This window comes from Eretmochelys imbricata, chromosome 4 (assembly GCF_965152235.1).
Source record: "Eretmochelys imbricata isolate rEreImb1 chromosome 4, rEreImb1.hap1, whole genome shotgun sequence".
Classification (NCBI taxonomy): domain Eukaryota; kingdom Metazoa; phylum Chordata; order Testudines; family Cheloniidae; genus Eretmochelys; species Eretmochelys imbricata.
Window position 1 is genome coordinate 126,141,695 of NC_135575.1, and position 15,639 is coordinate 126,157,333.

Here is a 15,639-nt window from a genome sequence, read left to right on the forward strand (position 1 = left end):
ACCACATAGGGCAAGCGTGGGGAATCTATGTTCCGTGGGCCAGATTCCGCCCGTTGCTTACTTTCATCCAGCCCTGCCCTGCCCCGCTCCGCCCACCCTGCGCTCCAACCGGGAAGCAGGGTCCGGGGCTCGCCCCACTCAGCCTGGCTCTCCAGCTGGGGAGAGGGGTTGGGAGCTCACCCCACTCCACCTGCCTGGCACTCCAGCCAAGAAGCGGAGTTGAGGGGCTTGCCCTGCTCTGCCCACTGAGAGCTCCAGCCAGGGAGCGGGGGCTTGCCCCACTCTGACCATCTGGTGCTCCGGCTGGGGAGCGGGGTCGGGGGCTCACCCTGCTCTGCCCGCTGGGTGCTCCAGCTAGGGAGTGGGGTTGGGGGCTCATCCCGCACTGTCTATCTGGCACTCCAGCCGGGAAGTAGGGTCAGAGCACGGGGGTGTGCCCGCCCGCAAGCCCCCATGCCCTGACCCCGATCCCTGACTGGAGCACCAGGCGGGCGGAGCGGGGCAAGCCCCCGCACCCTGACACTGTTCCCCAGCAGGCGCGCTGGGCAGGGGGTCAGAGTGGGTGGGGGTGCAGGGGCTCCCATTTTTTCAGGGCCCCACAATTGGCGGGGGCTCCTGGGCACACCCCCTTGGCATAGGGGCTAATCCGCCGCTTGGTGTAGGGTGGGTGAGCAAGCGGGCAGCCCAGCGATGGCAGAGGAATGCTCAAAAAAAATAGGCCTGCTGCTTGGGGAGCCAGGCCTGGCGTGGGGCGGTGGGACGGAAGCCGTTGCTGCTGGAGAGAGGCGTCTCCCCTCAGAGCTGGGTGCGTGCCTGGGTCCATCGCCCCTGCAACGCCAGCTGGAGGAGGTAGGGGAGAGGCAGCCCCATTCCATCCTCTCCCCCACCCCTGCCCCCTGTCATTGCCCACCCACCCAAAGTCGGGGCCCATCCAAGTGTTCCATCCTGGCTAGCCACTGGGACATCCACCCCGGAGCAGGGGGAGGACAGCTCCTCTCCGTCCAGTTCTGGGGAGGAGCCCCCCCACGCTCCTGGGATTCCTGCACTTGGCTCTGGGCCCCCCCAGAAATATACTGACAAACCAGGGGGAATTCAGAGAAGAGCCACACGACAGCAGCAGGGGATGGTAGGGCTGATTTACGGCGAGAACAACATCACAGCATCTGATCCAAAGACCGGGGTAGTCAACGGCATGGGCTTTGGATCAGACCTTTGCTTTTTATTTGTGTGTCCTGTGATTGATTTTTTTCTGTGGGTCTATGGCCCCGATAGAAAAAGGGTTCCCCACCCCTGACATAGGGCACAAGGCAGAAGAGAATCAGGTCCAATGTCACAGTATTCTTCCATAGTGGTGATGTACTGAAGGCCTTATCTACACACTGAGTTGCACCAGTTAATCCAAAGGGGTGTTTTTAAACTGATTTAGTTAAACCAATGCTGGTGTCAAGGACTGCTGCTCTTTGGCAGACCCTTCTTTCCATATGGACTCTTTTCTTCCTTCCCTTCCTGCGTCCTTGATATTCCTCTCACTCAGCCCACCCTACCAGGCAGCAATCAATTGTGCATTGCGCTACCACCTGCCGCTGTGCCTCTGATTCACTGCTCTTTCTCAGCTCCCTCTGACTGCAGGGCCTAGACCCCCTGGATCTTTGCTTAATCATCCTCTGCATGGTGCTTGCAGCTACCATTTCAAGGCAGATGAAACAATAATATATACTGATAAAAGATAATGAATCAGTTCTTATCCAAAGCAGACAAAGTTTATAAGAAAAATAAGTTCAGATCAATTGACTTTTAACAACTCTTGTTCTTGGGTTGGCAGCACCTACTCATACATAATTTTCTAACTGCTATCTTTAGCAGAAAGAACGAGGAGTATTTGTGGCACCTTGGAGACTAACAAATTTATCTGAGCATAAGCTTTCGTGGGCTAAAGCCCACTTCATTGGATGCATGCCATGGAACATACAATAGGAAGATATATATATACACAGAGAACTACGGTATTTTCCACGGCATGCATCCGATGAAGTGGGTTTTAGCCCACGAAATCTTATGCTCAAATTAATTTGTTAGTCTCTAAGGTGCCACAAGTACTCCTTTTCTTTTTGCTGATACAGACTAACACGACTACCACTCTGAAACCTATCATTAGCAGGTGGGACAAGATGGGTGAACTAATATATTTTATTGTACCAACTCCTGTTGGTGAGTGAGAGACAAGTTTGCCTCCCTCACCAACAGAAATTAGTCCAGTAAAACATATTACATCACTCCCCGCTCCCCCGGTCTTGCTAATATCCTGGGACCCACATGGCTTCAAGACTACATATATCTTTGACAGGTGGCTATTGTCCCTGGAGGCTTCCTGCTGCTAGTCCAATTACATAGTGGCCATGAAGATTTCACACTCTATTAGGGAAAAATGGGTAATTAAGTAATCAAACACTATGAGTTGTCTAAAATATACACAAAAAGAAAAGGAGTACTTGTGGCACCTTAGAAACTAACCAATTTATTTGAGCATGAGCTTTCGTGCCACAAGTACTCCTTTTCTTTTTGCGAATACAGATTAACATGGCTGTTACTCTAAAATATACAGAGAGTTGTGAAAGGTATAATTAAGATATTTGCTACGGTGATGTATATTTTAGTGACCAGTGTGTTCTTGCATGAGTCCTCAAGGACAGACAAAACAGAAAGAATCAGGGGTTTGTGCATAAGCCCTGTAGAGGCTCTTTATGTGCCATGCCAGAGAAGGCTTTGAATGCCACTCTTGGACACACATTCCAGGGTATGCCAACCTCCAGCTCTGACTAGGAGGTTGTTTGAGCCAAAGTCCACAAATCTGGCCTTAATGATCCACATGATAGGGTTGCACAGAGTGCAAGTGTGGGTAGAATCCAGCCCCATGAACCTACAGTGCATTTTTCATTCCTTAACAATGGGAACTTTTGTGTTTTGTTGACCAATTATTTAATGAGCCATGAGAAAAATTCCATTGCATTTCAGTCCTCCTTTTTGTCATGTGTAAATAAGTAGCATCCTCATTAGTGATTATTTGTGTCTTTGCTATCTTGTGATGTTATTGGTATCAAATGTGTAAGGGAAGTCACAGAGCTATCATTTTGGTAATGACCTTACTTTGCTTATTCATCTTGAAATACACACTGCCTGGTAAAAAGATAATTTCTTTAGTGTAGGCACTGATAGCCTGTCCTCAAGTGCTCCAAGTTTCACTACTCATAGAATACAATGAGCCAGATTCATCCCTCATGTAATTCCACTGAAACCAATGGAATTACACCAGGGATTAATTTTGCCCACTGTAGTGCTTTAATATATTACTGAAGTAATAAAATAGTATGTGATCATGTAATTAAAGATATTATTGTAATGTACAAAGGCCAGGGGGCAGGTGGTGGTGGGGTGGTGAATTAAAGTTGGTTATGTACTTCACTTTGCAACCATAACAATCTTTAATGTAATTTTTTTGTAGAGTATTTCCTAAGTTTTTAAAAAAGCAAACTGAAAAAAATGAAATTCTATCACATGGAATCATACTGACACTGACTTGGGTCATCAGTAGGGTAGGAACCTTTATATCCACAGCACAGACCTCAGCCATGTAAGCTAACAGAGTAACTGATAATGGTAGTAGGTTGTCATGCTCCCTGTGGACCTGCCATGACTGCTTTTTATAATGGGAAGTGTTAGGAAATCTTAATTTAGGCATTATTACATGCATAACCCATAATACAGTAATAATAATTTAAAATACCTAGTGCTTTTCATCCGTAGATCTCAAAGCACATTACAAACAAAGTCATTATTATTAGCAGTTGTCAAGGTTGAAGGGATTCAGAATGTGAGACAGAACAAAACAGATTCCCGAAGGCTAAAAATAAACAAAACACTAAGTCAGTATGTATTTTTGTGCTGATCAGTTATTGCTGCACAGCACTATAGTCAACAAAGTGCTAAAATGACATAAAAATAAAGAGGTGTAAGGCTAATGGCACAGTACATTTCAAAGTTATTTTCTTCATTTTTGTCTCTCTTTTGTCCTTGTCTTTAAGATACAAACCCTTCAACTTCCTCACATACATATAAGAATAATACAGATTAATAAAAACAGTAAGTCCTGATCCTGCAACCAATAGGCAAGTCATCTTTTCTCATAAGAGGAATCCCACTGAGATTGCAGGATTGGAACCTGTTCCTGTAAAATATTTTTATAGGTATAGGGCCTTAAAGAGCTCTTGTATGTTCTCTTATTACATGCATAGATTCCATGTTTAGATTCCTAATGCACAGATTCCTAATTTTCCATTCAGACTGAAATGTGTCTAGTATTCCTAATTATTTTGCTTTAATCAAAATACCCAGCCATATTCTGGTATGGAGGAAGGGTTTTTCCTCTATTTTATCAGCATTTACAAATACGAATCCCATCTTGCAATTCTTACTCACACAAGTAGAGCTCACTCAAATAGTCCCCTAGACTTCAGAAAGATTACTGATATGAGTAAGGACTACTTGCATAATTAAGAGTCACACAGTTGGGCCCATGATCTGGAGAAACATCTCCTTTTATGTTCATTAGATAAAGTAAATCTGTTTAAGTAATATACATGAAATATTAGTTTGCATCTCAACTGAAACGCAAGATGAACTCAGGACAGGAGGATCTTAGCATGTTGTAATAGGTCAACATCCCCAAAGGGTATCCCAGAATTCTGTCTGCCACCCTCATGCTGTTGCTACGGCTGCAAATCTGCCTTCTGTTGTTTTTGTCCCTGTTGCTGGGGGACCAACTGCTGCTTCTAAATCCTCTGCTGCAGGTGCATTCATCTAATCTAGCATCACTCTAGAGACAAAAAAGCTTCTCTGATGCAAGAGGAAAAAAGTGTACCAGAAGAAACAGTGTGGAAGGTCACTTGGTACTACACCTTCCTTTATGGAATAGGTATACTGTACGCAAGGAAGGAGAAAATAAATGTGTGTGGAGCAAAATAGTGTCAGGGACACTGGCACTCCAGCCATCTAAGGTTAAGAGAATGGAATCATTGAGCGGTGACCAGTATGGATTAGAAATCAGATGTTTTGCAAAGTAAAATATCATTGATAGCCACACGAGCTCCAGAAGTGTCCAAACCACTTGTTTTTCCCCAGAAATCTTTACAAAGAGTCCTGGGGGTTGGGAGAACTTTTTAAAGAAAGTGTCATTTGCCCATCAGATTTTGATAATCTTCCTAGCCACATCTCCTGTATTCTTATCCCTAACAATTAATGAACTACATCATTACTGTTTGAACTGACTTTATGGAAACACTCCATGCCAAGGCCTTCAGATGCATAACACAGCCAGCCTAGCCTGCTCTCTTCTCTTATACTACATGACAACTATGCTCACTGGAAAGGCAATGCAGTCACAATGAGCAGGATAATAAGTATAAAGACTGTATAGATAAATCCCAGTTATCTGAAATTTGCCTTTCCCCTGAACACAAATGTATTTATGAACTGAAATGCCAATTACCCAAAACCTCAGTGTTTTGGATGTCTCCTCAGACATCTAGACAATTAGAGCTTACCCATGGTACATCCATGTAATATAATTTTTATTGCTTTACATGGAAATAAATCATGAACAAGTAGTATAAACTGAGCATGACTTCGGAAGTGCGGCAGTTTTGTGCTAGCAGAATATTGATTTCCCATCATTTAACCAAAAGACATTCATCCAGTCTTATTTAAATTAACTCAGAAGCTGAAAAGTTCAGAGTGTAAGTGAAGGAAGAACAGTACCCACAGTTTTTAAAATCACAGCAAAGACCTCTCGACTCAAAAAATAATTAATCAAACAATATGAAAACATGGTGTGATGTTAGTTTAAAATATTTGCTAAAGTGAAATTACTTTCATTACCTTATGCATTTTAGCAATGTCCAGAGATTTGACAATTCTGCTGAATTGCTGAAGACCAAGTTCCTCCAGTTGAAAAGTGGCCAAATAGCAAATAACTATCAAAAGACACATATAAAAACTATTTATATTCATTACACTTTTGGATTTTGACCATGGGGCTATGGCTGAAACTAAATCATGTGACTCACTTTTGGCACTTTCATTATTAATAACTTTGAAATATTTTTTTCCTTTCGTCTGTATAACGGGGCTATATAATGATTGCCATTAAAAAGACATCCCTGTTTGTCTTATCATAGCCGACTCTCAGATACTATAGTTATTTTCAATTTTGTGCCAGATTCTCAGCTGGTGTAAATCAATATAGCTCCACTGGAATTACACAAGCTGAAGATCTGAAGCTTTTAACTACAGAAAAATACAAAACAAACCACAGTTATCTGAAGGCAGTGGAGTAGCCTTCAGACAATTGAGAGTTTGCATATCTGGAAGATCAACTCCTGCAAAGTTTAGAAGCTCTGTAGGGCTAAAGCTAAACTCCTAAAGGTGTTCTATGCCTTGCAGGAACAGAACTTAAGGCAGTGTAAGCTACTGGAGAGGAAAGGGACCAAATGCGTCCTGAGTACCACTGGTCAAAGTTTCTGTGACAGAAAGTTTTTCTGTTGGAAATGCTGTTTCTTTGGAACTGAAACTTTTTGTGGGAATATGTTGCTTCAATGAAGTTTTGCTCCTAAAAAGGGGAAGAAAAGCATTTTGATAAGCTCAGAACATTCCATTTTGACTTTTTCCGAATGGGACATTTCATCTTTTCATTTCAATACAATTTTTCATCTTGAAAATTATTTTTTACTTAAAAAAATTAAAAGTTGAAATCTAAATGTAACATTTCAATTGATCCAAAGCATTTTTTTTTTTCAAAAAAATGTTGTTTCGTGTGCAATTGCAGTTCCCACACAGCTCTAGTCTTGAGCAAATAGGGACCAATGAAGGAAAAGGCAGAGAAGCGTAGAGTTGTCCCCAGAACTGGCAGAAGCGTCTATGGTGTTTCTCTGATCCTGTGAAGCTATGGAACCCTTGTAGCACAGTGGTAGCCCTGAGGAACATACCAGGCTTTAGTTGATTTGCCTATAGCGCAGTATTTCAGATACCACAGCATGGTAACTATTAGCAAATCTTGACCAATGTGCAGGAGGCAAGTCAGTGTATGGTAACAGAGTATCAATCTTCTGTTTCAGCATAGCAACACATTTAAGTGGTCTTAGTGGAATACAGATGTATCTTATAAGAGCATTATTAAATTCAAATCTGCTCACATATAGTAACAGCCATGATAAACAACTTTGATAATCTAAGTGTCAATGAAGCTTGGCAAGGAGCGTCACAAGCAGCTTAGAAAAATCTAAGCCAATGACCTTTGGACTCTTAACTTGTTCATATGGGAAAATATTCAGGGACACCCCTCCCCCCGACTTCCACCTGATTAATGGAGGTCTTTGACAGGACCAATCCTGCCAATCCAGGAACAGCAATAGTCAGCTTAGTGGTCACATTTATGTGCTTCTGACACTGAAAAAATAAGCTCTTTGTTTATGATGGAGAACTGTGGATAATTAGGTATCATTTAAAATTTTCTTGGATGTACGATGAATCTGAATCATGATAGCTGAGGTTCACATTTAGCTATTAATTTCCTGAACTTGAAGGTTTTCATAAATTTGCTTAAGATTCTGAGGTCCAGGATGGGTCTCAGACTGTATCTCTTTTGGGCACTAGGAAATATTTGGAGTAAAATGCCTGCTCTTGGTGCAATAGAGGAACCGCTTCTATAGCCTCCTTTATGGAAGGGAGCTTATTTTCTCCCACAGAAGTTTTTCATGAGAGGGAGAGGGATGTGAGAAAGCCTGGTGTAAAATGTGATTGAGTAACCACCACTGATGATATCTAGTACCCAGCAATATGAAGTGAACTTGCACCAGGCATCATAGAAGGTCAAGAGATGTGGTCCAAATTGCATAGATAGAAGTGTGTGACTCTCAGCCATCTTGCCCACAATGTTGCGTAGCCACCACCAGCAGGACAATATGCAGTCTGTATTGTGGACTTTTTGCAGGAGCAATCCTGGAAAAGGTAGAAGATTAGTATCTTCTCTGGGATTGAGTGCTCTGCTGCTGCTGAACAGAAGGGGATTGCCTGTGGAACTGAAACAACATATAAGGTATTTTCTTTTCTGAAGAGATGAGGACTGGAAAAGCCCTAGAGATTGGGCTTTAACTCTCTTGGTTTTAATTTCTGCAGAATCGTATCCATTTTATCACTAAAATGAGCTGAAGCCTCAAAGTGGAGTTCTATCAGTTTTTGGGACTCTGCAGCAAGGCCTGATGACCTACCCCATTAATATCTCCTTAGAGCAATGCCAGTGGGCACAGGTCTGGTAATAGAGTCTGAAGTGTCATAAACTGCCCTCTGGGTATGTCTATCTTCAGTGACCAAACTTTGTTGCTTCCCTTTGTTCATCCAGTAAGGAGTACTGAATAGGGTTAATGGAGTCCCATAACACATAATGATATCTGAACATGAGAGTTGGCAGTTTGCCACTTGGCAACCCAGAAGTGGAAAAGATAACTTTTCTTCCAATGGGATCCGGTCCTCCATCCTTCTCTATGTAAAGGGAGCAGTCACAGATGCTCTGTAACTTTTAGATAATTCCTGAGCTGTCGAGATCAGCATGGAATCGGCCAGTGGATGTTGTAACAATAATTGGCCCTCTGAAGGTATAGGATACATACAATCAGCCCTTTTTGATACTGGTGGCAAGGACATAGAAAAGAGCCAAATGTCTTCTGCTGGCTTGAATAGTCCTTGGAGATTAGGAAAGGTGACTTTGTCTTTTGTATGCAATTCCATGATGTCAAAAAGGGTATCGGATGGTGCAGACCCCTCAGTCTGTAACAAAAGGGTATTAGTAATTCTCCTTGTCAGCTCCTGAAATTGCTTCTGTTCATTATGAAGAGAGATGAAGTCCCAGTTTGATCGTCAGGGGACATACCATTGGTATAATACTTGATGGCTGACTGCTCCACTTCCTCTGAAGAAGTCTCCTCACAGTTATCATACTCATAGCACTCTTTTTGGGGAGGCAATGTTGCCAGGGCCAACAGTGCTAGTCTTATCTGTGCTGATTGAAACATGGGTATCCTTGAAGGTGGTGGGGCCTGGGAGAAGGTTCATACCAGGAAAGTTCTCAGTGCCAAAGAAGGTTCCTCTAGTGCTGGGAGAAGATCGGTATTGATGTTTTTGCTGATGCTGAAGTCGGTGCCGTAGTGGTTTTGATAGAATAAAGACTTAAACCCCTGAAAGGTCCAGAAAACTGTGCATTGGGACACTACAAAAACCTTTCATTGCCTTAGGAGCCTAAGTCTCATTTTCAAAAGTGACTTAAGCCATATTGGAGCCTAAGTCAGTTAAGCATTACAGTGCTGAATGGAGCAATGCCTAGTAAATACCTTTAAAAATCTGGGCCTAACTAATAATAAACTAGGCTAACTAGCTCACGGAAAAGAAAGAATTCTGTTTAGCTGTCTGTGTCAGTGGCAAAGGAACTCTGGTGGTCATCCTAGCATGACAGTGCTGCTGTCACACCCCTCTCTCAGCAGACACGGCTTTGCTATACAATTCTGCAGTGCGATGATAGAAGTGCTAGATCCCATAAGTGGGACAGCACAGAGGCTGTTGCAGAAAATTTTTAAGTGAAATCTGCACCACCTGGATACTTTATTTTCTTCTAGTGATGGATATGATCATGTATCTGAACTGTACCATCAGTCTAACTTTCAGCCAAATTCTGCAGTACTTACTCAAGCAAAACTCCCATCAGTGGGAGTTTGGACTGAGAAAGGATTCCAGGATTTGTCCTTTAGGTTGTAAGATCACTGGTGAATGACCAAGTCTTTATATTTTGTACAGCACTGACCAAATGATAATGCTTAACATGGAATCTAATCGTAACACCTGAACAACTGAAATAATGTATCTTTCTTATGTTCCATAGTTATACTACGTTATGTAGCTTAAAAGAATACCTACCCACATAGAGATTGCGCTCAGAAAACAGGCAATGCTTCCCATCCCGAACAAAAAATGCATTGACTACTATGTCCAATAAAGGTTTATATTCAATACATCCAGCTAGAGTCTCCAACTCAAATGCTCCATCTGTCACATTAAGGGTCTAGAGGGATACAAAAAATAAGTAATGATGAATGAATTCAGGGAACAAAATATTAAATCAAACAGCACTGACTGAGGTGGAGGAGGCACAATTTTAAAACTATTTTAAAAATGAATACAATTTTAAGAAGTTAATGGCCTTTGTAAAGCAAAATTAAAAGAAAAAAATCTTTGACTTTCAGTTAATCTGCTGACATGCATTTAGCAAAAAACCTCAAATGATGTGTGAAAGTCAACAGTTAATGCAAAGAAAATGTATATGTAAAGTAATGTATTGTCCTTGAGCTATGATCAATGACTAACTCACCCAATAGAATGGGGAACCTCCAATGAGATTTTGCTCTTGCACGGGGAAATTCTCTTTACCTACATAATGCCAAGTAATGTGGTTGTATGTAGGAGAAGTGTCTGTAGTTTGGGGAGGTGAAATGAAGCCCAGAATCAGGGCAGGGGCCAGGGGAAGTACCCCTCTGAGGTTGCTACTTCAACTTATCGGATGGAGAAAGTGGCCACAGGCCATCCATACAACTAATACATTCTGCATGTGCAAGTCTCAGGATCCTTGTTAATGTAGATTCTGTGCATATTACCTTATTGGTCTCCGTTGTCACTGTGACGTGATGCTCCATATTCTTTATAGAAATAAGCTTATGATATGAATATGGAATAACTAAGATATATTTTATGCAAGATGACTCATGTAAGATATCATTGGAAAGATTATGATTTACTGAATGTGATTATCCAATTTGTATGCATGTATCATTTCTGTATCTGGAGTTAGGAATATTGACTATGTTACAATTACAACTGTGGTTATACTTGGAGACACCCACCAGATAGTAAGCAATCAGCCTTAATGGTCTATTAGGAAAAAAACAACAAGTCTCTGAAGATGTGGATCCCCCATCTTCCAAGAGTTCCTTCCTGTGAACATTGTAAATAAACCTGGTCTGATGGTTGCTTTGACACTGCAAGGTCAGGTGATAATGTCACCTAGTAAAAAGTACCACCTTGGACACTGCTGGTTCTTTTCCCGTGGAAACAAAGGCTTCCCGCCTTATGTAAATTCTATTTAAGGCTGGGGAGTAAGGCAAACAGGACTCTTCTCCATTGCCTTCCCGCCCAAGAAGAAAGACAGATGAAAGTACCTGAAGAGACAAAGGAACTGAGCTGAGGGAAAGGCAAGGGCTGAGTCCAGACTAAGACAGGAGTCTAGTCTATAAAGAGAAATAACTGGAACTCTAAGCTACAGAAACTCTGCAACTCGCCTAAAACAACATTTAGGGTCACATATTACATTTTGTAATCTGTTTCTTGAGCGTATTAAGCCTAGTGTGTGTGTTTTGTTTATTTTGCTCAGTAATCTGCCTTGTTCTGTTTGCTATCCTTTATAATCATGTAAATATATCTTTTATAGTTAATAAACTTGTTTTTAATTTATTTCAAAACCCAGTTTGTGCAATTCATATCTGGGGGGGCAAAATCTCTCTCCACGTTGACGGAGAGGGTGAATTTTTATGAGCTTGCGCTGCACAGATCTTTCTATACAGCGCACAACAATATTATTTTGGGTTTACTTCACAAAGGCCGTGTGCACTTGAGTGCTAGGAAATTTCCTAGCTGAATCTTCCCATAGAGAGCTACTTGCAGACTCTGTGTGATTCTACAGCTGGTGCGTCCCTACCTGTGTGTGTGTGCTGCCAGAGGCTGGAGAGCCTGATTCAACAAAACAGGGAGAGGGAGCCCAGGCTAGTGGAGCAGGCAGGCTCAGTGAAACCCCAGTACATCAGGTGGCATCCTGGATGGGCAGTCCAACCCATCACAGTCACCTGTCTGAAAACCCTTTGTGAAATATACAGAAGGTTCAGAGGCCCCCTTGCAAGGACACTCTACCTGTGACACCCCCTCACAAACCCAGTGCAAGATTTAAGTGGCATGGAAGAATCTGTGGTGGTGAATTGCATAGATGAATCTCATGCTGCACAATCTTTCAAATGCATTTTATTATATTGAAAATATTTCCATTCTAAATCACCTTTAGAATATTGTAATAGGGTCTAATGCCCCGTACAATTTTCTATTAAACAAATTACAAGGAGGGCAACTGATTTTGGGAAGAGTGGCAGGAAAATAATGCTTCCTTGATTTAGAGATGCTAGCAAGAAGTAAACAAAGCTCAATGCATCTTCTGAAAAGATATAGTCCACATTTTGATTTCTCCTTCTCAGTGGCAATGCTCCTTGTTTATGGTGATAATTTGTCATTTTAAAGTGTCAATATGACTCTATATACAAAATAATGGATGCAAGTCCAATTATTATTAGGACATGGGCTCATACCCAGAGCTGGCACTGCAGAGCATTAGGAGCTATTGGAACTGTGGTTGCAGACTGCCTTCCAATGAGATGTTAAATCCTGCCTGTTTTTCAAAGATCTGTTTGTAGAAATTAAAGATTTTATGGTACTTTTTAAAAAGAGAAAGGGATAATCTTATTGAGAGAGGGCCAATGTGCTCTCTTTCAATAAGCATGTTCTAATATCTAAGGCTCTCTGAGCTATTCTGCAAAATGACTTCTCCGTCAGTTCTTCACTTGTAAGCAAGGTCGGTGCAAGGATATTTTGCGCCCTCGGTGAAATTTCCACCTTCTGCCCCCCCCCCCTTGCACATCGGTTCATTGAGGGGCAAATCCCAACAAGCCTTTCTAGCTCTAACTGCACCTGTTACCTCTTGATTATTAAAAAGATATTTCTTCATGATCAGTAATGAATACAATCATACAATACAAGGGCAGAGGGGATATTTTATTATTGGGTTATAAATCTTTTTCTCTTATAATATAAATCATACATGCTGCTAAGAAGGAAGGTCTTGTGTGTGAGTCACATGCCTGGGAGTGAGCAGATCCATGTTCTATTCCCAGCTTTTCCTCAGAATTCCTGCAACACACAAATTCTTCTCCCTTGCAAGGCAACTCGGAGGAACATCTAGAAGAGCTAGCTCTTAAATAGACATATCCTTGGGCCAACATGACACCCATATGCCTCATTTTCAATTGAATAGACACATTGCCTCCCAACAACTCCAGAGAGCAGGGATAGGGTGTGTGCATGGCACACCATCTCTAGAGGACATGCTACCATATTTGCAACCAAAGTGGAGAAAGGTGTAAGGGGAACATGACCAAGTCTGCAGCCCAACACCATTTGAGGGAATTTGTGCACAAAGGGCACCTAGAGTGAATCCCTGAAGCAGGACTACTTGCAACCATATACTGTGTGTCCCAGGGTGCAGGACAATACTAATCTGTCAGTTTATGGTTAAAGAGCACTTCAAATGCCATTGCATCTACTAACTGATGATTAGACAATACAGCACTGAAGTACTTGCATAACTTCAACCTTGTGAGTAGTTCCGCTATGTTTAAAGTTACTCACATGCTTCAATGCGTGTAGCATGGGGGCTGGAGAAATGCTGCTACTCTGGATGGAGTTATGTATTACAATTCCTATGGCACTGTGTTTTAAAAATATTAATATTAAAGATTTATATTGCCAGAGGCATCAACCAAGTTGGGGCCCCATTGTGCTAGGAACTAAATTGATACATAGTAAATGAGAGTCCCCAGGTGTTTATAGTCTAAAGACATGATCTAACAGGTGCATAGGCAAACACTGGGGAGGTTGTCAGTGGTGCATATGGCTGTGGGACGTTTCTTTTAGAATGAAATCCAAATTAATAAATAAAGTCATGTGACATAGCCTATCAAGAATCAACTTTGCAGTTGACAAATCCCACTCAGTTAATTGCTCATCTAACTTTCAGCAACTTTCATGAAAATCTAGGCTCTTTATCTCTTAGATAAAAAATGTATTTCTCTCTCCCCATCCTCTGGAAACCTAACTACTTGGTGGCTTAGTTGATATGAGTTCATTGTTTTTCATTTGACTTTCAAAATATGCTGTGCAAATATTTGAGTAACAGTACCTCAAAAGGCAGAAAAGGGCAAAAAAATAAAAGGTTGTTTTTCCATATTCAACTTTCAAAATCATTTTCTTTCTTTGTGAATTTTTAACAATATTAAAGTTAGTAAAACAAGACTTTTTTAAAGATGTGATGGTCCAAGTGTAAACAAACTCACTTTGTATAAAAATATTAAAATACTTTATATTTACTCCTCAACCATGTAATTGGTCTTTTTTTATCTGAAATCTGAAGAATATTCCCATCTTGCATGATAAGCTATAATCGAGAGCTTCTTCTGAATTCTGTACCATTGTTCTGGAATTTAACCAAGATTTTCAATGGTGAACACAGAATCTGCTTTTCAAACACAAAAGACCAAAAATGCAATGTGATGAGATATCAAGTTATTGAAGAACCCTAAATATGCATTTATGCGCCAGCCCCCGTGCACCTCCTGGCTAACCTCACTGCGCTCAGGCTCTGTGGCTCCGGGCCATGTGAGCCACCATCACTGGGGCTCGGGGCCCTGAGCCTGCTTCGGGAGGAGCAGCGGCGGCTCACACTCCCGGGAGCCGCAGAGCTGAACACGGCGATTGGGACGCTGGGGGTGCACGGGGCTGCCGCCCACAGGCATCTGCTGCAGGAGACCCCGGGGGGGAGCTGGGCTGTGCCGACGCCCCCCCCGGCGGCTCCTACAGTGGATGCATGTGGGCGGCGGCCCCTGTGCGCCCCCTGGCTCCCACCTAACCGTGCTCGGGCTCTGTGGCTCCGGACCATGTGAGCTGCCACCACTGGGGCGCGGGGACCTGAGCCTGCTCCGGGAGGGGCAGCAGCGGCTCACACTCCCAGGAGCCACAAAGCCCGAGCGTGGCAAGGGGAGAGCCAGGGGGTGCACGGGGGCTGCCGCCTGCATGCATTTGCTGCAGCCTACAGCAGCCCTCCCCCGGCGGGGCACCGGGCCACAGCCTGGACAGGCGGGGCAGGGGGCGCAGCTGCTTCCCGCTAGCGGTGCCACTGCCTCTGCAGGGCTGCTGCCCCCTCCCCCACCCGCTCCTACATGGCTGGGGCTCGCCGCCCCCGCAAGCCGACACTCTGGCTCTCCGGTGCCTCCGGAAGGTGGCTTCTCCCTGCTGAGCCAGGAACCGCTTTTTGGCGCCCCCAACCACTTGGTGCCCTTGGCAACCGCCTAGTTTGCCTAGTGGTTGCACCAGCCTTGCTTGTAAGCAGCATTGTCAATGCCTGCCCTGAGGGGTGGGAACAGGGGAATTGCTATGCTGCATTAGACTAGTAGTCCAACTCACCCCGTACCCTGTCCCTGGCAGCGGAGTGAAGGCTGCTATTCTTCTGCAGTGACTCCCATCCAGTTCAAGAGTGGTGTTATTGGGATTTGGAAAAGAGCCATGCCAAACACCTCCTGAAACATAATCATGCTCATCACAATACAGAGCCTTGAAAGTGAGGACAAATAAATGGTAGGGCTTTAAAGTATAGTTCTAATCTGAAAAGTCAGTTTA

At 43.0% G+C, this 15,639-nt stretch overlaps 1 protein-coding gene across 1 annotated transcript in view; it reads right to left on the bottom strand.

Annotated features, from left to right (window-relative positions):
* CFAP99 (cilia and flagella associated protein 99) overlaps positions 1–10,787 on the bottom strand; it is a 76,059-nt gene extending 65,272 nt beyond the window's left edge. Inside the window, exons 1-3 of the mRNA XM_077816180.1 lie at positions 10,749–10,787; positions 10,015–10,159; positions 5,932–6,026 (exon numbers count right to left, since the gene is read on the bottom strand). Coding sequence (XP_077672306.1) covers positions 5,932–6,026; positions 10,015–10,159; positions 10,749–10,787 — 279 coding nt within the window. The remainder of the gene's footprint in view (positions 1–5,931; positions 6,027–10,014; positions 10,160–10,748) is intronic.
* Positions 10,788–15,639: the final 4,852 nt, after the last annotated feature.